This window comes from Arachis stenosperma, chromosome 9, assembly GCF_014773155.1.
Source record: "Arachis stenosperma cultivar V10309 chromosome 9, arast.V10309.gnm1.PFL2, whole genome shotgun sequence".
In the NCBI taxonomy this organism is placed as follows: Eukaryota; Viridiplantae; Streptophyta; class Magnoliopsida; order Fabales; family Fabaceae; genus Arachis; species Arachis stenosperma.
This window is the reverse complement of record NC_080385.1, coordinates 158,137,449-158,158,213: the sequence shown is the minus strand read 5'-3', so window position 1 is coordinate 158,158,213 and position 20,765 is coordinate 158,137,449. Positions and strand designations below refer to the sequence as shown.

The following is a 20,765-nucleotide window of genomic DNA, read 5'->3' as shown; positions in this document are numbered from 1 at the left end:
ATGGGGGACGATCCGGGAAGGCTTTATCGTTTGGATGGAGTAGCTCATATCGCCGGTGTGATCAACGACGAGGTTAGTGGTTTATGAAAGCGGTTTATGATAACGGTATTTGTTAATGGTTTTTTATAATGGTTTATGTTACTGTTAGTGCTTTAGGATAGTGGTTTAGGAAAGTAGTGTAGGCTAGTGGTTTTTGTTAATGGTTTTTTATAGCGGTTTATTTAAGTGTTAGGTGTGTATGCAAGTGGTTTAGGCCAGTAGTTTTTTTTAGTGGTATTTGAAATTGTTTTTTGTAAGCGGTTTGTGTTAATGGTTTTGGATAGTGGTTTAGGGTTGGTTAGCGGTTTGGGGTCGTGGTTTAGGTTGGTGGTGTAGGACAGTGGTTTTTGTTAATGGTTTTGTTTTAGCGGTTTATTTTACTGTTAGCGGTTTAAGCAAGTGGTTTAGGCCAGTGGTTTTTATTATAGATTTTTGTACTTGGTTTTTGTTAACGGTTTTGGATAGTGGATTCAGTGATGGTTTAGCGGTTAACGGTAGTGGATTATGATAAATGTGAAAATGCATATGTTTTTGTTAATGGTATTGGCACGTGGTTTGAGTGAGCGGTTTGTGTATGAAATGTTGGTCGTTTGTTTCATATATCTTTTACCCATCATGATTTATTTTCTGGTTCCTTATAAAATATATCGCTTATGTTAGTGGTTTGTGCATCTGTTCTAATTATGCGGTTTATGTACTGGCCAGCCTCGTCGTTGCATATCCAACGTTAGGCGGCAACAGGGGATGCGTCTTGATGAGAGGTATGTTCCGTACTTGCAGATGGCGGGACTTTACCATCTTGCGAGACTGAACGACAGATGGTTCCGACTAGACGAGCCCCTAGTCAGCGCATTCGTCGAGAGGTGGCGGCCTGAGACGCACACCTTCCACATGCCGTTCGGAGAGTGCACTATCACGCTTCAGGACGTCGCATACCAGCTGGGGTTGCCAGTCGACGGAGATTACGTTAGTGGCTGCCTTACCGACTTCCACCTTTACATTGAGGGTGGGAGACCTGCTTGGCAGTGGTTCCATGAGTTGCTCGGTGTTTTACCTCTGGAGAACCAGGTGCAGAAATTCGCAGTCAACTGCACCTGGTTTCAGGAGACATTTGCAGAGTGTCCAGACGGGGCAGATGAGGAGACAGTTAGGCGCTTTGCCCGGGCCTATATCATGATGTTATTGGGTACGCAGCTGTTTGCCGACAAGTCCGGCAATCGTATACACATCAGATGGCTACCTTATGTTGCTCGGCTTGAGGTGATGGGTCGCTACAGTTGGGCGTCGGCGGCACTAGCATGGCTGTACAGGTGCATGTGCCGAGTCGCCAACAGACATGTAGTGAAGTTAGCTGGCCCGTTACAGTTATTACAGTCGTGGATCTTCTGGAGGTTTCCCACACTTAGACCATCTAGGTATGATGAGATCAGCTGGCCCCTTGCCTCGAGGTACCGTTATTGTTTTGTACTATATATTCTTCTTGTTATTATTTTCAATTATGCAACCAATTCTTCTGTTTTCTTGTACGCAGATGGTCTGGTTACAATCCTGGGATTAGCAACAAGGGACCTCGGGTACAGATGGCTCGCATGAAGATCGACTTGTTACAGCATCGGCAGGTAAGTACGCAGAACATTTGTGTATCTCAAGTCATTGTTTCAGTTTATAGCACTTAACTAAGTGTACAAACGATTTGATTTTGATTTTTTCAGTTCATATGGATGCCCTATAGCGCACTCGACGTCATCCAGGTTGTCCATCCTGAGGTGTTGGAGCCTCGGCATACGATGTTATGGCGATGCAGGACGTCCCTGATTTATTTTGCGGTTGTCGAGTGGCATCAGGTTGATAGAGTTTTACCTCAGTTTGGCGGCGTTCAGCCCATACCGTCTCCCGCCCTGAACATCGACTTCCTGATGTCGAAGGACGGGAGAGGAGGTGACCGTTGGTTCCCGGCCCAGTGCCCTGAGTGGCATCTTCACTGGCAGGAGCGTGCTGATCACATTCTACAGTTTGACATCGTGCCCGACCCCGGACCGTCACATGAGTTCTTGACATGGTGGTATCAGCACGGAAAGAGGTTTTTGTCGCCGGAGATGTTATTGGGGGATCCGAGAGGTGTTCCTATTCCAGATGAGGCGACGCAGAGGGGTGCAGGCCGACTTCCAGACATGGACCGGGTCGAGGATGTTCCTGACAGACGTCGTATTGAGAGGAGAGCACGAGTTGGGACACGTCGTAGTCAGCGTGAGTGGAACTGGGTGGATCGGGCTATGGATGCCGGAGACGACCCAGTTAGGGGTGGGGGGAGAGTTCGTGGTCGTGGAGGCAGGAGGAGGGTGGGTGCTGCTAGACAGGGTGCCCAGATGCCTGGGGGAGGTGATGTTGCGGGGGTTGATAGGGCCCATCAGGGCGGGCATGATGGTGGGTCCCATGGATCTGGTATGGGAGATCCCACGAGTCACACTGATGCTGGGCTTGGTGGTGGAGGTCTTGAAGATTATTTCGTAGGTGTTCCCGGTGATGATCATACCCTTCAGGATAGTACTCCATGGGTGAGTCCTGGCTCGATGTTTGGAGACTTACTTGCTAGTGATGGCATTGTGGCCGAGTTCGGTGAACCACATTTCCTTGATGATATCCGGACCATCATGCAGGAGGATGAGGCTGCAGCCGGACGGGTTCAGACGACAGGGACACAGGCACCCCTGGATGTAGATCTGAATGAGCCTGCCACAGTAGCTCCTGCGCATCCTTTTGCCATGGGTGGGACCCCAGCATCGGCGCAGAGTATTGGATCACACTCAGTTGCCGGCCCGTCGTCATCCAGACCCGGGCATGTTGCGCCTATGACCCCGAGACAGCCAGTTCCAGATGACAGCGACGAGTCGATTGAGGATGAGGAGCCACTTATACGTAGGGGCTACCGGACACGGGTGCCACGCCGTTGCGGCACTGGATCGCACCTATTTAGATGATTCATGGATAGTGGTGTATGTCATGTTGTTATATTTATATTGTGTACTTTGTTGGTTGGTTATCATTGTTATGGTATGTACTTTGTTATTATGTTATTTGATATTATGTTATGTACTTTGATGTTTTGTTATGTCATTTACTTTGATGTATTCTACTTTTATGTTATGATTTATAGTTTGATGTTATGTTATTCGTTATCAGTCATCCCATGTATAATGTTGTTTGTTCTAGTTATAAATTTCAATCATTTAAAAGACATTCAACAGAAATATTTGGTACAAATAACAAGTTTCATTACACATAGGAAACAGAGTAGTTACAGACAAGTTGTAATACATTAACAATTAAAAACAATTAGAAGACAAGTGCTAATACATTAACAAACAAACACAGACATAGCAAATCTCCTACTGATTTCCAGCAGTCCCGCTGGGGCCTGCGGCTTGTGGACAACTACGCCTGGTGTGACCTGGCTGCCTGCAGAGGCCACATCTCTTTGGCCGGTTCGGATCTGCTTCATCCATGTTGGTGCGAATTCTTGTGGATCTAGGATGACCCTCCCTCGCACGCCTCATACTCGGATCCGGTATAATGGTAGGCCCGGCATAAGGTGGCCAGAAACCCTCTGGAATGGGAGGGGCAAATCCCATCTGATAGACACCGAAAACGGAGCTAAGGCGATATACCTCGTGGACGTAAGGCTGCCATGTAAGCTGTGAATAAGCACAGCATGCCAGTGCGTGTGGACAGGGAAAATGAAGTGCTTGGAAGTATCCACAATCACAAGTCTTAGACCCTAATGAGACCCTGTACGTACCAAGAGAGAATGAACCTGTCGGAGTCGTCTCAGCAACGGTGTACTCCGAGTTATCCCTGTCGTAAACAGTCACCGTGAAGTGCCTGGCTGTCCTCAGGTTGGCCTCGATACACTTTACTAGGTATTGACTGAATTGTTGTCCAGTACCCATCTGAGCCTCGGCCTCCCTACCCTTACGGACAAATAGCTCAGCTAGCCTTCCGTATGTGGCCTTCACCAGCGAGCAAACAGGGAGGTTTCTAACCCCCTTCAGGATTGAGTTGACACATTCCGAAATATTGGTCGTCATGTGCCCGAATCTCCGACCCTCATCACAGTACTGTGTCCACAACGAATACTCGATTCGGTTCGCCCAGTCACACATTGCCGGATTCTCAGAGCGCAGAATGTCAAACCAGTAGTCGAACTCCACCTCGGTCTTGGCATATGCGGCGTTAACAAGAAGCCTCCGGGCATCTTTTCCCTTGAACGTCAAGGCAAAATTCGCTGCAACGTGTCGAATGCAGAACGCCCGGTACGCAGCAGGGGGTAGCCATCCCCCATCCGGAGCCTCGAGGGCTGCCTTGATGCCGTTATGCCTATCTGAAATAACTAACAGACCCGGCTGAGGTGTCACGTGCTCACGGAGGTGGGAAAGAAAGAAAGACCATGACTCAGCATTCTCACCCTCAACTAGTGCAAATGCCACGGGGAGGATGTTCGAGTTTCCGTCCTGTGCAATGGCGACTAGCAGTGTTCCCCCATACTTCCCATATAAATGGGTGCCATCAATACTCACCAAAGGCTTGCAATGACGGAATGTCTGGATACAAGGGGGGAAAGTCCAGAACAGCCTATGAAAATAAACCTGAGACTCGTCAACCTGTCCCCCAACTCGAACAGGGCAAGTCCTGAGGACGGCTACAGTGCCAGGCATCGTCAGCTGAACTCCTAAAACCCACCTAGGGAGCTCATTGTACGACTCGTCCCAGTCCCCATATATGACGGCAACGGCCTTCTGCTTCGCCATCCATACCCTCCTGTACGTAGGCCTGAACCCAAAGTGTGCGGCCGTGGCATTTTGAAGCACCTTGATGTTCACAGCTGCATCAGCCCTAACCATCGGCATAATGAAGGTGGATATGACATGGTAGTCCAGACTCCTATGGTCGTTGGAGATGGAGCTGGCAAGACATGTATGCGGTCCGTTGTATCGCTTCACTTCCCAGATACCCTTCCGCTGTCGGAGACTCAACCGAATTAGCCATGTGTACCCATTCCCAAACTCAGAACACTTTCCCACATACCTGCGGTAGTCAGACTCAACGACCTTGTACTGGACCCCTCGGCGGATACTGTACGTCTTCACACTCAACAGCGCCTCATCTTTATCCTGAAATTGTTGGCCAACCTGGAACTCGTTCATACCGGCAGACCCCTCGGTATCTCTAGCACCAAATCCTGAGGCCTGCAGAGCATTGTCGTCCTGCCGCATGGCATCTAGGTCCAATGAGAAAAAATGGGGTGGATACTGCTATGTGCCAGAACTAGATCCACCTGTAGCCCTTGTCGGAACAGTAGTTCCAACATCATCGCCACTTTCATCAGCGATTATATCCGGCTCCACGTCATCGTCATCTGGACCATCAAACAAACCATCACCAACACCAGCCGGTGTGGGACAATGTACCTTGGTGGGAATATGTTCCCCATACCGAACCTCGTCTCCAACATTGCCGCTCAGATCAACGGCAAACGAAGGGGACGCAACAGGCTGCATCGGTGGCTCATACACAGGAGCAGAGGATGAAGCAACAGCATGTCTCGAGCTCGAGCCGGCAACCGCGGCTATAGTATTGGCATTCCGGTTCGAACCACCTGAGCTAGATACCACATCAACCAACTTTGCCAACAGCTCTGGTGTCCTTACCTCGGGAAACTGCCTACGAGAAAGAAACATAACCTGCAAGTCCTCGTCACTACCGATTGTGAAACAATCAAACTTCACGGTGTCATGGAGCACCACTGTTGGAATGCGGTAGAAAAACTTCTTGACCCTTTTAACTCCTTCAAGACCAAGCTTCTCCAGCACAGAGCTAACAAGAGCATCGTAGGTGGTTGTTGGCGTCACGATAATACATAGGGGATCCTTATCAGTGAACTTCACGCCGGACCGAGTTTTTCTCTTAATCGACCCTCTGTAATGTACCAGAACTAGGAAACTCTCCTCACTAGCCATCTCCCCTCTTTGTTGAGAGCAACATGAGTTCACAACATATATATACAGCCCTGGCTCGCACTATATATATATAATTCGAATCTATATGTTTCGAATTATGTAGTATCACAACCTAACCTAGTAATTCGAATTAACTAAATTCGAATTAGTTAAGTGTAATTCGAAACAAGTTGTTTCGAATTACTTAATAATGTGTCCTTCCTAGTAATTCGAATTAAGTCAATTCGAATTACTTTAGTTTGTTACCTGTGTGTAATTCGAATCATATCAATTCGAATTACATGTAAGTATAATTCGAATCATATTGATTCGAATTATATAATAATTCGTCCTGGTTGATTCATGTATGGATTTTTGAATTGGCTGAATTAGGTAATTTTGAGCTCTCCTTGGCTCATTTGGGTTTTTTACCCTAAATTTTGTTTAAAATTCACTTCTACTTGACACCGTCCAAAAAAGAGAGTAGAAAGTAGTAACCGAGTTCCCCTTGGTTCATTTTATCAAATCCGATGGTTTATTTAGCTTACATGACATTGTCTCCATCTAAGGTGTGCATGAGTTGGGTGAAACTAAGTTTGATGTAATCCAGATTCGACCCGAAATATGTATATGGCCCATTTTTGAGACTCAAATCTGACCATACACCCGATGAAATCTATACCCTTTCGGGCCACAACTATACCGGGTGAAAACCGGCTCGTTAACATTATATTACCTTGATACCTTCTTATAAGTTAGCATGTAAAAATATCCAAATTTCCAAGACTCCAACTATTATTTGACATAGTAAAATTCACTTAGAAAAATATAACAAGAACCAACTCTTCTCTAAAATTAAAGCATAACCATAATCAATACTAATATTGCCTAATAACACCAAATATTTAAATCAACACAAATAACACAATATTATGCATTAGTCTAAAGTCTTATGCATTTTAAATATAAAACATTAACTTATAGTCTTATATATAATGACTAATAACACAAAATATTAAGGTTTACAATACTTAAATTCCACATAATAATAGCCATCATCTATCACTAATAATACAAAATATTTATTGTGTATGGTGACCAGGCCACCGGACCGATTTCGGATGACCGAGCTATGGCCCGAACCCGACCCGAAATAATGACCGGGTCTATTTTTGAGACCCTTACCCGACCCTAAACCCGATAAAATCACACTAAATTAGCCCCTAAAGTGTTCGAGACCGGACCGAATCTTCGGGTCGGGCCGGGTCATGCTCGCCCCTATCTCCATCCATAACAACAGCAAGCACGATATATTTGAACCAAATAAATAAAGCTCATATATAAATTGCGAGTAATACTGATACACTATTTATACTTAAAAAAAAAAGTAAATTAAAAAAAAATACAAAATAAAACACTATTCCACAAAGAAAACCGATTCTAGTGAATGATAAATAATAATAAATAAGAGCATTTCGGAAGGATATGACGAGTAAGGAATAATGACATCTTTAATCCTCATAAAATTTTGCTTCCAGAAAAAGTGATTTATCTGGCATTAACTTCAGAAAATGAACTTTAGGAATATTTTTGAATTACAACATATGTCTCTTCCCTCTACTCTAAATGGATAATTTTAAATTAATTATGATGCTAGTTATTTTGGTTCGAGTGATAATATTGGTTTTGCTTGTGTTATTAGATATTGTAATGGGAGTTGGCAAAACGGGTGTTTGAGAATGATTGAGAGTAATAATATTCTTCAAGGGAAATTGTTTTCTATTTGGAGAGGATATCTCTTGGAATGTGAGTCAACGAGATGTTATTTGTAAGACAGATTATATGAAAGCATTTAATCTTGTTACTCAATATGGTTTTGGGTTTATTGATCCATTGGTTCCCGAAATAAAAGATATCATGCATTGGAATTGGCATATTAACTTTCGTTTAATTATGAAAAATACAAATACGGTAGTAGATATTATGGTAAAAATGACAATGAAGTTACAACTTTCTTATATGGAGCTTCTTTCCTTGGGAGGAGTTTTACAGCAGTTTTAAACGAGACTGTCCTTCTATTTAAGTAATTCTTTTATTTAAAACTGTCCCTCTATTTAAGAGGTTCCTTTATTTTGTTTATTTTATTTTTCTTTGTTTAGTTTATTTCAGTCACAAATAAAAAACAATAACATAAGACGCCTTAAATATAATTAGAGGGGGTCATAACCGCAAGGGGTCATCAACCACTTTATATACGTGAGATGAGATGAGATGTCTTCAGAAATCCATGTAAATATGTACAGTTTCCTGACTTATATTTTATACAAGAGATTCAATCTTCTTGAGTAGCTTCATCATCACCTTCATCCATGGCATCATCCAGTTTTTCATTCTCTTCAACATGGTCACAACACTGAGTTTCTTCATCAGACATAGTTCCACCCTCTGCATTGATTCTACCTTCATTGCCACTGTTGCTACAAGTCTGCGTGTCCGAGTCAGTTGAACTGCCATCTTTCTCTTGCTTTTCACCACAATTATATGCAGAACCTCCAAACTTCTCCCTCAAATCAGGAGCAACAATGCCAATCATATCCCGGAGTGCTTGCCGCTCATTCCGTCTAGCGGCAGCATCGTCAGAACGAGTGTTCTGACTCTCAGCCACCACAATATTTGAATCATGCAATGGACCACAACCTTCATTATTGTCTCTGCTTGGAGATTCATTGTCTCCATGCACAGAAGGGGCTGTACTGCAAGCCCAGCTGCCAGCAACTTCGGAAGTTAAAAGGTCTGCTGTTCTGATTGTGCCTCCAACTTCGGTATCCTCAATAACTTTTTCAGTGTCTGCAGGATCATGTAATTGCAACGGATGCGAAACACGATCATGGGCTTGCTCCTCAGTTTCTTGTACATTTACATCATCATCACACTGCATAGTGTCCCCATCTAAAGCACCAGATTTATCCAAATCAACATGCTTTACGCCATAATTTGAAGGACTTTCAGTTCCCAGAACTCGCTCAGTACCGCCAGCACCTCCATCCATCATAGCTGTTGTGCCAAGACCATCAATATCAGAACCAAAGCCACCTCTTACATCATGATCATGATTTGCACTGGTGAACTCTTGTGTATTTTGGCATTCTTGACTTCTCACCTCACAGTCATGCTTCTCAGTGACACTAGCTTCATTGCTTGAGGTTTCTACTTGATCCCTGTTGCGCTTCTGTGTAGATGCAGTTGATCCTGCCTTTGCAGCATTTTTGCTATGATATCCTGCAACTTCTCTCTCTCTTCCAGGGGTTCCACCGATCACTCCATCCATATCTACAGAAGTATTCTCGTAATTCTCTTCGTCTTCAAGAGTTCTCTGCATAGCCTTTAATTGCTCCTGTTGCTTGGCAAAGAGTACTTGTATTTCCTCAGTAGTGGAATAAAATGCCCGTAGTTGTGTTTCCCTGCATGACATCAATGAGCTTCAGTGGCAAAATCAAAGCATAATGCAGGTGTAGAAGTTGCCTCATAAAGTTAAAGTGCCGATCAGCATTTAATACAAACAGTGCAACGCTGCAGCATGTTAACCAACAGGGACTACTAAACAAAGCTGATTAACTCAGCATGAATGACATATCCAACAGACGAATACCAGGATCTGCAATTTTTACTGCAATGACATTGTTGAGTAGTCCATTCTAATAAATACAACAAAAACTATTCAGCCACGGTCCTACTTTTATTTAGGCTCAATTGCTCTGCTAATTGCTTTCATATTCTTGTAGATGTTTATACATCCTTTATTCTTCATATTTTCAGGGTAGCTAAAATCCATTCAGAATCTATGATAGTAATGTTCACATAACCATAATATACACCCTAGTGATAATTCTAATTAAGAAGTCATAGAATTCCCGTTCCTGTCTATTTTAATCACCAACTTAAGAAAAAAATCTTATATGTAAACTGTAAAGCAAGCCAAAGAATTACAGTATTCAAGTAAAGTAGCCCATCCTGCGATGTGATGTCCTTTAATATCTTTTCTACATAAGGTTTCATTCTTACATAATTTTCAAACTACAGTTGTCCAGTGATCATATTAAACAGAAACAACTTGTGCCTTACCGAAGCATAAGTCTTTCCCTGGCACCTCTTAACCTCCTCCTCTCAAAATCTAGATCCCGCATTGCGGCATTTATCTCAAGCTCAAGAATAGAAACTTTAGCCCATGCTTCTTCTCGAGCTGCCTGCTAACAACAGCAACAAATATTTTCAGTTTCACATAAAGAAACTTCACCACCAAAATAAAAGAAGAGCGAGCTAAAAAACATAAATAAAAGATAGAAGAGAATAAGGGGGGATATTGAATTAGAAAGCTGAAGCAACTTATTAATTAGAATTTATCAGTCTAGCAACATATAAATAAGATACTGTCATACTCTTAAGTCTCATGGAAATAAGTCATTAATAGTAACAGCAATCGGTGGAAAGCAGACATCATTTAGACAAACAACTTTATACAAAAACATTCTTGGAACATGAAATTCCAATATCTACCTTTTCACTCTCAAGCTCTTGGTTTAATCTTCTTCTTTCCTCTTCAAGTTCTTCTATTTTCTGCTCCATGAATTTGCATTTTTGTTCAGCGAGATAGTAACCAAATCCAAAATATGAAAAAGGACATAATATACACACAAAACTATATGAGTACCTTTGTTTGATTTGCAGTGGTCAGCTTCTCCTCATGCAATTCGGTTTCCAAATGGCGAACCTTATTATCAGACACAACCATCTTTTGCCTAGTATCCTCCTGCAACAAAATGAATGAAGGCACAAACCTATTTATAAAATACACAAGTTGTCTCCCATTGTAGGCTAAACATGAGCAGGACCATACCAGTTTGGACCTCAAGGTTTCAACTAGCAAACACCTTTCCCTCTCTGACTCCTACAACATTCAGAAAGAATGACAGCTTATAAGCTTCAAAATCAAAGGGATACAGTTTCTTACTAATTTAGCGACAAAACCTTCAAACCTGAAGCTTATTTATTGTATCTTGTAGTTCCCTTTCTCTTCTTAAGGCAGCATCAGTGTGTCGTCTTAATTCCTCCTGAGCCTCAGACTGGGCTCTAAAAACAGCAGCCTTTAGATCAGTTGTGGCCTTTTCCCGCTCTTCTTTTCGCTGAGTCTGCTCGTCATCTAATTGTTCCTTGAGTTCAGCTATATTTACTTTCTGACTGCATGCAGAGGAGCAAGTGAGAGGGACTCAATTATCAACTGTGCAAGTTGAATACAGCTGGCGTAAGGGGCAAAAGTTTTAATACTAATCATGGTACCAAAAGTTTCATCCTCTTCCAACAGTCAGTACAAAAATTCATCCCCAGGATGTTACACACAAGGATATAGACACATGTACATAAGCACTAAATCATTCCACATTGCCAATTCTCATTGCAACATAAAAATCAATCAATCAAGGAGCAGCTCAAGCTCAAACTACATAAAAATGAACAACTTCATTCCTATGACACTTGCATCAACATTGAACACTAAAGAAGTGAAAAACTCAAAATCAAGAATTAAATAGCTCAGAATTATATAGATCATACCTACTTATTATAGTATTTGCTTCAGCACATGACTGCATAGAAGCACTCAGCCTTTCATTGAGGTCTTCGATGGCATGTTTCTGTTCAGCAGTTACTCTATTAAAATCGCCTAGTTCCTTGTGTTTTAGATCTACACTTTGTTGTAATTCTTTTAATTGATCAAGGTAACATTTTGCAACAGACTCCTTGGCTGATTGTAATTCCTATAAAATGGATTGTGGATTAGGTAAGACATTGAAGACCACATATTAATATAACAAAGAACAACTTGAGATTGAACATTTTTACATTAAAATCTGCATGCAGAGTTTTAGAAGAGCACATAAATTGAAAATACATCAGCTACATACACTTTCATGACGATCAGCAGCAACACGGTTGTCATTACGCAAAGTATCAATTAATACCACCTGATTCTCCAACTGCTTCCTCAGCTCCTGCCAAGAATAAGATAGGATACAATTAACATGAGGAAAAAGAAGGGTAAGAAAGGAGGAGTTTACAGTGCTTAGGATATTGCATCCTTTTAAAATAACGTACTGTGTTTGATCTTTGAAGGCTTCGAAAATCATCAAGAGAAATGGGACCTTCGTGGGCACCAATGCCTAAGCCTTTCAATCTCTTGCTTTCAGAGGCACAACCCACTATATAAGATAAGAAAAAGTAAGACAGAAATTTTAAAAAGCACCACAAACTCAAATAAAACAAATATCTATATCAACCATGATGTATCTTTCAAATAACTTTCTGATAGAAAATTATATTATATATCATAATTATCAATTAGAAGTTATATAAATTTCACAACGAATAGGAAGTAAACAGTTGATCACATGAAGTTATATGAAGAAGCTGCAAATGTCAAAATCAAATGTATAGGAAAATTCTGAATATCATAACATGCTATAATATAATTTCCAAGCTTGAATTCTATAATGAACATAATAGGAGTAGAATGCTATAATGACAAAAACTAGTAAAATAAGTTCGGTTAATCATAACATTACCCGCTTTTCGCTTAGCAGCTGCATTATCTGGCACGGGGGTGGACAAAAGCACCTCTCGATATACAAAAGAAAATGTAAGATCTGTATAAAAAGATACAAAATATTTCTTGAGGGAACCAAAAAAACCTGAAATCCCATTTATTAAAGAAAAACTGAAAATTCTGACTTCTGATAACTGGAAAGCATTCATACCGTGCTGAGGAGGAGCAGCAAACGATATAATATCACCATGGCAGACTTTGACAGCAGGACCATTCTTTTTTAACTTCTCCCAGTTAAGATAAGTTCCATTTGTGCTGAACAAGACTTTACAAAAATCAGAATATGACAAGGGTGGAATTTTTCCATAGGAAGGATGGAAATAGCCAAGCTCTGAAAAAGAATCCACAACCTTGTATCTTTCAAGAAAATTGATGTTGTGTCCACCATATTTTCGTTTGTAATCGACATCCTGTATATTCTGCAATGATTTGCACTAATGTTGTTCGAATCAATCTGGAATCGCACATCATCCACCAATCGGCCAATGCAGTGCTCATCCGCAGTTAGTAAAATATTAATTCCCTGGTCAGAATCAACCATTCAATCAAATCAAATCAAATCAAATGAAGAGGAGTAATCAATAGTTACAGAAAAAGAACAATTAAATGAAGAAAAGGTGCCAATACCATTGGTCACAGCTGCGGTTCAACTACCACTGACTGTAATTTCACAATAACTTTGCTGCAAATCCATAATATTTACAGCACAGTTCAATCTTGTTGACATGTATTAAGAGTCTGTTTGTTTGACCATCTTTTGTAATTAAAAAAAAAAAAGTTGCTTTGAAAAAATTCTCTTACTTTGCAGACTGTTTGAACAATATATAAATGAATAAACAAATTGAAATATCTAAATGCACACTAATGCCCAAATTATTGCATGCATGAAATCATCACAAGTTCATAAGGTTTATGTACTGAATCCGACAGGTCGTGGCTTATATCAGAGATCAAGCTGCAAGCTTGTCACTTTTCAATTTCAGAGGCATAAAGGTTCACTTCACTTGCATTTTTCAAATAAAGAAACGCAACTACAAAGAAACCTATAAATTAGAGCAACTGATATTTTATCTGACAAGGGAGAAAGAAAGAACCTGGAGCCTTTTACGGGCATTGTGGGAGATGGCGGTGAGGACGCCCCAAACTTGAGGATCAGAGAAGTGAAGAGGCTGAGATGCAATGTTTGAAGCAACGGAAACAATGCGATCCCTTGCGGTGGGGCTCGACGGTTGCTTCTGCGGTAAGTTCTCGTTACGAGCAGGAGGAGGAAGTGGCTTCGAAGCTTTGGTGATAGGGGATTCCGATTTCTCGTTCTCCACCGCCATTGACATTACAGAGTGAGGGGAGTTGAGTGACTGAGAATGAGAAAGGGAAAGGGAGGAAATTTGGCGGGGATTTTGAAACCCTAAATTGATTGATTTTGGCAGCGAAGTGAAGTAGTTAGAAGTTACCAGACAAAAAATATTAAATTGATGGCTAAAATTATTGATAAAAAATAATTAATTCTGCTTAATTTTAAATTTTTTTATAATTTTAATTTACATTTTAAAAAAGTTTGTTTTTTTATTATTAATAACTTTGTATCTCATATAATATTTTTTAATATATAAAGTACTTATCGTTTTTGGTATAGGAAGGTGAAAGGTGGGGTGCAGGTGGCTAAAAAGCTTGAGTCATTAACCAGAACTGGCGACTGATGTTTCCGGAGGCTTATACTGAAGTGCTAGCGTGCCTTCACTCTGATCATTGCCCGTTGTTCACTAGGTGCAAGATGGCAGAGACGGCTACCAAGAGCCATCATCCGTTCAGATTCTAGGCTGCATGGATGACTCATCCTCTTTTTAGGAATATTGTTCATATAGTTTGGAATAAAGGAGCTCTGGATGTGGTCAAATGTTTATTGGAGGTTCAAAAAGATGCAATTAGCTTTAATAAAAAGGTTTTTGGCAATATTTTTGTTAAGAAAAGGAAGCTAGAGAGGCTTTTGAATGACGTTCGGATTACTCTGGAGAGTCAAGAGGATCAACAACTTAGGATCAAAGAACAAGTTTTGCATCAGGAACTGAATGATATCCTTCTTCAAGAAGAGCTGTTGTGGTATCAAAAATCTAGAGAACAATGGGTGAGATGTGGAGACAGAAATACAAAAAATTTTCATCTGCAGATGATTATCAGGCGAAAGAGGAACAAAATTCATCGATTGTTTTTGGAGGATGGGTCTTGGGCCACGAAGACTTCGACTCTAAAATGGCGGCAAATTCTTTCTTTCAAAAACTATTTTCTACAAGGGAGGATATCGACCTGGACGTCATGGGGCATTTTCCTTGCCCGTCTCTTAGTACTGAGGCTTGTCAAAAGCTAGTGGAACCAGTGACGTCTGAAGAGGTTAAAAGAGCTGTGATGACCATGAGTTCGTTTAAAACCCCAGGGCCAGATGGATTTCAAGCAATTTTCTACAAAGAGTTATGGGACTCTCTTAGCAATGATGTGTGTGGACTGGTCAAGCGAGCCTTTGAGGATGAGCCAATGAATGCGGCTATTTTCGATACTCTCGTTATTCTAATTCCTAAAGTGGAAGTTCCCTCTTCCTTACGGGAGTTTCGGCCTATTACCTTATATAATGTAATTTATAAAATTGTTACAAAGGTTCTAGTTAACATGTTCCGACCTTTCCTGTCGGAGATCATTGGTCCTTTGCAAGGAGGGTTCATTCCAGGAAGAAGAACCACAGAGAATATTATCATTGCTCAGGAGATTATGCACTTCATGAGGAACACTAAGTCTCGAAAATGGACCATGGCGTTCAAGATTGATTTAGAAAAAACTTATGACAGGGTAGACTAGCGTTTTTTGGAAGCTACTTTGGTTCGGTTTGGGTTTTCAAAGGCTACCATTAATCTTATATTGAATTGTGTGACTTCCTCTTCATTGGCAGTTTTATGGAATGGGAACAGGCTCCAAAATTTCAATTCAAAGAGAGGGTTGAGGCAAGGAGATCTCATATCTCCTTATCTATTTGTACTCTGTATGAAAATACTTGCCTGCTTTATCTCTCATAGAGTTTCCCAAGGTTTGTGGAACCTGGTAGCAGTTTCTAGGAACGGACCACAACTCTCTCATTTGATGTTTGCAGATGATCTTTTGCTTTTCTATAAGGCATCAAAAGCTCAAGTGATAGAGGTTATGCATTACCTGGATTTGTTTTCTAGAGCGTCAGGTTTGAAGGTAAATCTTTATAAGTCAAAGGCCCAGTATTCCAAAAGGGTGTCGGAGAGGAGAAAAAGGGTTCTCTCAGGGGTCTCTAACATCCGGTTCTGTAATGATTTGGGTAAATACCTGAGAATTAACATCGGTCATGCTAGAGCTTCCAGGAAGACGGCTCAGGAGGTTATTGAAAAAATTTCGAGGAAGCTCTCCAGTTGGAAAGGATGCCTGCTGAATAAGACAAGGAAGCTTTGTCTTGTTAAATCGGTTATGGTCTCTATCCCGATTTATGAAATGCAAATTTCTCTTCTCCCAAAGTATGCATGTAATAAAATTGATTCCTTGATGAGACAGTTCTTGTGAAAAGGCCAAGCGACCGGCAAAGGGCTGCTTCTGGTCAGGTGGGAGGTCGCCATAACTCCTAAAAGGGCAGGAGGATTGGGTATTAGGAATACTACCTATGCTAACATGGCGCTTCTGGGAAAGTTAGTATGAGATTGTCTAAATAATAGTGAAAAGTTGTGGGTGCAGGTTCTGAAGCATAAATATCTCAGGAATCAATATGGTATGAATGAAAACAGTAGAAATTCTTCATCGGCTACTTGGAAGAACATTGTTAGTGCCTATGAGCATCTCAAGGAAGGGCTTCATTGGAATATTGGGGATGTCCACAAATCAGTTTGGTATGATGAGTGGACTCTTTTTGGTAAGCTTTGCAACCTTGTTCCTTATGTACATATTTCTGAATCATATTTCATAGTGGCTGACTTGTGGAAAGGGGTGTCTTGGGAGGTTGATAGTCTTACTACACCTATTTCGCATGAGATTAAGCAGTTTATTTGTAGTCTGAGATATCCTAGTTCGACTGAGTTGGAGCCACAGTGGGAGTAGTGGCCTGCAGCAACAAAAAAGTATAGTGCAAGGGAGGGTTATAGATGGTTATTAGAGAAAACATTAAATTGGAATGCCAATAGTAACTGGAACTGGTTGTGGAATACAAACATTCCGGAGAAGTTCAAATTTACTATGTGGCTTGGCTTACATGATGCTCTACCAACTGAGACCTTTCGATTCAAGCAGCATTTAGTTTATTCAGATACGTGTAAAAGATGTAACAAGGCGCAGGAGACTATGGAGCATTGCCTTAGAGACTGTGAACGATCAAAGGCAATTTGGCATATGTTGAATCCTAGTATCCTGGACTCGACAGCTGGTACTACTCTTGAATAGTGGTTTCGGAAGGCCTTGGCTAACAATGAGGCGTCTTTTGGTGCAGGACTTTGGTGGATATGGAGACATAGGTGCAATGACATATTCAACACTGACAACCCTTGGACAGACCACAAAGTTGTTGCCTTGGCCAGAATTACCGCCAAGGACTTACAGGTTTACAGGAATCGAAATAATGCCTTTAGGTCTCTTCGAAATTGCATGTGTTGGGAACCACCGGTAGGTGATATTTTTAAAGTTAATTGTGATACAAGCTTGTATCAGGATTCAAATTTAGCAGGATTTGGGTGTATTATTAGAGATTCTAAGGGAGATTGGATCTCAGGCTGCTCTTGAAGCATTCTCCCCTGGTCTATCATCAGATGTGAATTATTTGCTGCTTGGAAGGGGCTGGTTTTAGCTTGGGATTGTGGTTTAAGGGATATTATATTGAAACGGATTGTCTTGACATTTTGCACATCATGCACGAGCTTACAGGTGGGTATTTATCTGAAGTAACATATTTGGTTCACAAGATTCAGAAGCTTTTATCTCGTCATTGGCTTGTTCACGTTGAGTGGGTGTCCGAGAAGCAAATAGAGCTGCAGATTGGATGGCTAGATATGGTGCCAAGAGTAACTCTAATCATGTTATTTGGTCTGAGCCTTGTGCTGATCTCCAGCAATCATTCGCTCGGTTATAGGATAGTGTTTGCTTTGTTTCTTTCCATGTTTAGACACAAAAAAAGTACTTACCGTTAAAAAAAAGAAAAAGAAAAGAGAAGTAGGCAAACATAGGTAACGTTTGTTTTGAAGTACTGAAACAGAGATTGAGAGACTGAAACTCAATGTTTGTTGGTTCAGAGACTAATACTAAGATTTCTATCACTATCTTTAAAATTTTAGTATTTTAATACCTCTAAAAAGTAGGAACACAGAGGACTAAAATTTTTAGAGATGGAGACTAAAACTTTAATAACATTTTATACCTAAAATATTCTTAATTAATTAATTAATTCTAATGTTATTTTTTGTGCAAATTAAATTAGAATTTCATTCCTATTTTAATTTCTGTCTCTCATTTTGTATTAAATAAAATACTGATATTTATTTCAATATTTGTCTCTTAGTCTCTCTCATTTTTCTGTCTTTGTCCCTCCACCAAATACTATCATAGTCTGTTATTTGTCGTTATAGATATATTAAGTGTTTTTTCCCCTAATATAAAGATAAAAAAATATGTCAAATTTTATGATAAAATTTTATGGGTACAAAAATGTGATTCTTAGATTTATAATTTTAAAATAATAAAAAATTTATAAATACAAATCTAATTTTTAGATTGTAGTATCTAAATCTCACCTTCAATTTTTTTTTAATTATCCTTTACAATTTTGTAACACACTATCTTTTTCAATGTTAAAGATAACGATTAATTATTCTGTTGAACTTTATAGTTTTACTAAATTTACAATTAAGTTTTTATATATATATTTTTAATTAGATCTCTATATTACTGTTATCTTTATAATTAAGTCTTTCTTAATATAAAAAGATATTATAATGAATTAAATATTTTTCTGTAAATTAAAGACATTCACAATTAAAAACATAATTAGATCTTTTGACTATATATTTTTAAAATTTTTTTTATTAATTTTAATATTTTTAATATAAAAAATATCTAATTAAAAATAAAAAAAGATATAAAGATTTAATTAAAAAATATAAAAATCTAATTTTAATTTTGATAAAATTATAAAGATTAATAAAATAATTAAATCTAAAATAAAAAAAAAACAAAAAAAAAAGGAGAAAGAAGGAAAGAGGAGGGGAGGGACAAAAAGTTGTGATGTCCAATTTGCAAGTTCTTAAGTTTTCCTTTACAAAAAGTAGAATTCCACTTATATTGTGGTACCAATTAAGTCACTAGTAAAAATTAGAAGAGTTATGTCTTTGTAACATATAATAAATTAGATTATTATAAACATTTGTCTTTCACTTAGTTATGCTAAGATGTTGATCAATAATGAAGGATTATTTGAGAATGAAAAAACATTGGATAACATTTGGTGCAAGAAATATTTTTTTATCTTTTAAGATTTTATCATTTTTATTTTTTATATTTATTTTTGTTAGAATTATTCGAATATATTTTTACAGTTTACTATTTAATAAAATATTAGTTTGATATGAAATTTTATTTAAATATATTAAAACCTCGTAAAAATCTTTTAATGAATGTATAACCCAAGGCTGATATCCACATATAACCCAAGGTATCGATTCATTTTTTGGTGGACCGATATGGATGGTACTGCCGGCCGAAAGAGAATATTTTGAGTATAGATAAAAAGTATTTTTTAAAATGATGTGTATTTATTGGAAACTCATTATCATTAACTTTAAGTCGTTCAAAATTAAAAAGCACATGGTTTTTTTATTTCAAAATAAGTATAAATATACCAAAAAATTATCATGATTTAATTATGTAGGACAACATCACTCATAGTCATATCACAGACAGAGAGTTGGATCTGATGTGGCCTTCACCTATCTTCTTATCCACGTCTACGTCACCATCCCTCAGCAGCATTCGCCATTACGCACCAAACTCTTTCTCTTTTACGTAAATTACGTCCTTTTTCATTTCTTTTCAGATTCAGAAGTCAGAACCAAACAAAATCAATGAATAAGTAGGGAACAACACCATCATAATAAAGATTAAAATAAAATGCAAATCAATTATATCTTAAATAATATAATTTTTTTTATCTACCTAAAATTTTGAGTTTAATTTTTTTTAATTTTAAAAAAATAAAATAAATCAAACAATTCATTTAACTAACTTTGATCGAATAAATAATTAATTTACTTATTTATTTAAATAAATATTGATCGTTTGGATTTTATTTTATATATATAATAATTTATTCATCAATAAATTTTAAATTAGAATTTAAATTTATAACGTATTAATTTTTAAGTTGTAAAAATAAAAAATATCATAAAAAAATCAAACTGTTATTTTTTTAAAAAAATTATTAATCAATAAATTATAACTCAAATGATATAATCTTTCCATATTCACCTAAACAATTTTAAGTTAAAACTTCGAATCTCTTTATCTTTAATAAAAAAAAAAAACCACTGCAATTTGGGAGTTTGGTGGAATGTATTGGAATTCGGAAAAGTATTTATACTTTTGGGAAATATAAATTAATATTTTGTGTTTTATAAATAAAATTTTTTTATGTATCTATAATTTTAATTTTTAAACTTAATGATATTTTAAAGTTTACAAAAATATATTTAAAATTAAAATGTATAATATAGTTTTATATAATAAAACTAAAAAGTCTTTATCTATTATAATTATTTTAAATAAAAATACTATTATGTTAACTTAAGCTTAATTTTAAATTTTTAATATAATCGAATTATATAATTAGATTGAATTTTCATGTGTTTTCTTAAATAATAGGTATAAATATATTTTATTTTTATTGATATAATAATACGTGATTAATTCTGTGTATTTTTTTATATTTACATAAAATTTATATCTTTATTAAAATATATTTTATTTTATTAAAAAAACATTTTTGAAAAATTATCAAGAATAATAAACCTACCTTCTTCTGTTTATATTTTCGCTCACACCAA

At 38.3% G+C, this 20,765-nt stretch overlaps 4 protein-coding genes across 5 annotated transcripts; 1 reads left to right on the top strand and 3 right to left on the bottom strand.

Annotated features, from left to right (window-relative positions):
* On the top strand, positions 1–3,017 carry LOC130950279 (protein MAIN-LIKE 1-like). The gene is made up of 4 exons (XM_057878794.1): positions 1–72; positions 745–1,487; positions 1,571–1,658; positions 1,752–3,017. Exons 1-4 carry the CDS (start codon positions 1–3, stop codon positions 3,015–3,017), a joined length of 2,169 nt encoding a protein of 722 aa, XP_057734777.1.
* A 408-nt stretch (positions 3,018–3,425) lies between these two features.
* Positions 3,426–5,309, bottom strand: LOC130950278 (uncharacterized). Its single transcript, XM_057878793.1, has one exon. It carries the CDS (start codon positions 5,307–5,309, stop codon positions 3,426–3,428), a length of 1,884 nt encoding a protein of 627 aa, XP_057734776.1.
* A 39-nt stretch (positions 5,310–5,348) lies between these two features.
* On the bottom strand, positions 5,349–6,053 carry LOC130950277 (uncharacterized). The gene has a single exon (XM_057878792.1). The coding sequence runs from the start codon at positions 6,051–6,053 to the stop codon at positions 5,349–5,351; it is 705 nt and encodes a 234-aa protein (XP_057734775.1).
* Positions 6,054–8,209: 2,156 nt separating this feature from the next.
* Positions 8,210–14,099, bottom strand: LOC130950927 (uncharacterized). 2 transcript variants are annotated; one of them, XM_057879530.1, is made up of 13 exons: positions 13,782–14,099; positions 13,038–13,210; positions 12,839–12,942; positions 12,647–12,727; positions 12,180–12,283; positions 11,990–12,076; positions 11,640–11,842; positions 11,066–11,267; positions 10,927–10,977; positions 10,741–10,839; positions 10,587–10,646; positions 10,155–10,279; positions 8,210–9,493 (listed from the first exon to the last, which is right to left on the bottom strand). In XM_057879530.1, exons 1-13 carry the CDS (start codon positions 14,016–14,018, stop codon positions 8,365–8,367), a joined length of 2,655 nt encoding a protein of 884 aa, XP_057735513.1. In that variant the 5' UTR covers positions 14,019–14,099; the 3' UTR covers positions 8,210–8,364. The 2 variants fall into 2 exon arrangements, with proteins under 2 accessions (XP_057735513.1, XP_057735514.1); XM_057879531.1 differs by having other exon boundaries at positions 10,155–10,276.
* Positions 14,100–20,765: the final 6,666 nt, after the last annotated feature.

What these genes read in the sequence shown, in the direction of transcription:
- LOC130950279 (XM_057878794.1), top strand. Translation starts at nt 1, where the DNA reads ATGGGGGACGATCCGGGAAGGCTTTATCGTTTGGATGGAGTAGCTCAT. An exon ending in AGCTGGCCCCTTGCCTCGAG is followed by an intron (nt 1,488 to 1,570) that starts GTACCGTTATTG and finishes TCTTGTACGCAG; the next exon opens with ATGGTCTGGTTACAATCCTG. An exon ending in ACTTGTTACAGCATCGGCAG is followed by an intron (nt 1,659 to 1,751) that starts GTAAGTACGCAG and finishes TGATTTTTTCAG; the next exon opens with TTCATATGGATGCCCTATAG.
- LOC130950278 (XM_057878793.1), bottom strand. Translation starts at nt 5,309, where the DNA reads ATGCGGCAGGACGACAATGCTCTGCAGGCCTCAGGATTTGGTGCTAGA.
- LOC130950277 (XM_057878792.1), bottom strand. Translation starts at nt 6,053, where the DNA reads ATGGCTAGTGAGGAGAGTTTCCTAGTTCTGGTACATTACAGAGGGTCG.
- LOC130950927 (XM_057879530.1), bottom strand. Translation starts at nt 14,018, where the DNA reads ATGTCAATGGCGGTGGAGAACGAGAAATCGGAATCCCCTATCACCAAA. An exon ending in ATGCCCGTAAAAGGCTCCAG is followed by an intron (nt 13,211 to 13,781) that starts GTTCTTTCTTTC and finishes GATTCTGACCAG; the next exon opens with GGAATTAATATTTTACTAAC. An exon ending in ATACAATAAATAAGCTTCAG is followed by an intron (nt 10,978 to 11,065) that starts GTTTGAAGGTTT and finishes TGAATGTTGTAG; the next exon opens with GAGTCAGAGAGGGAAAGGTG.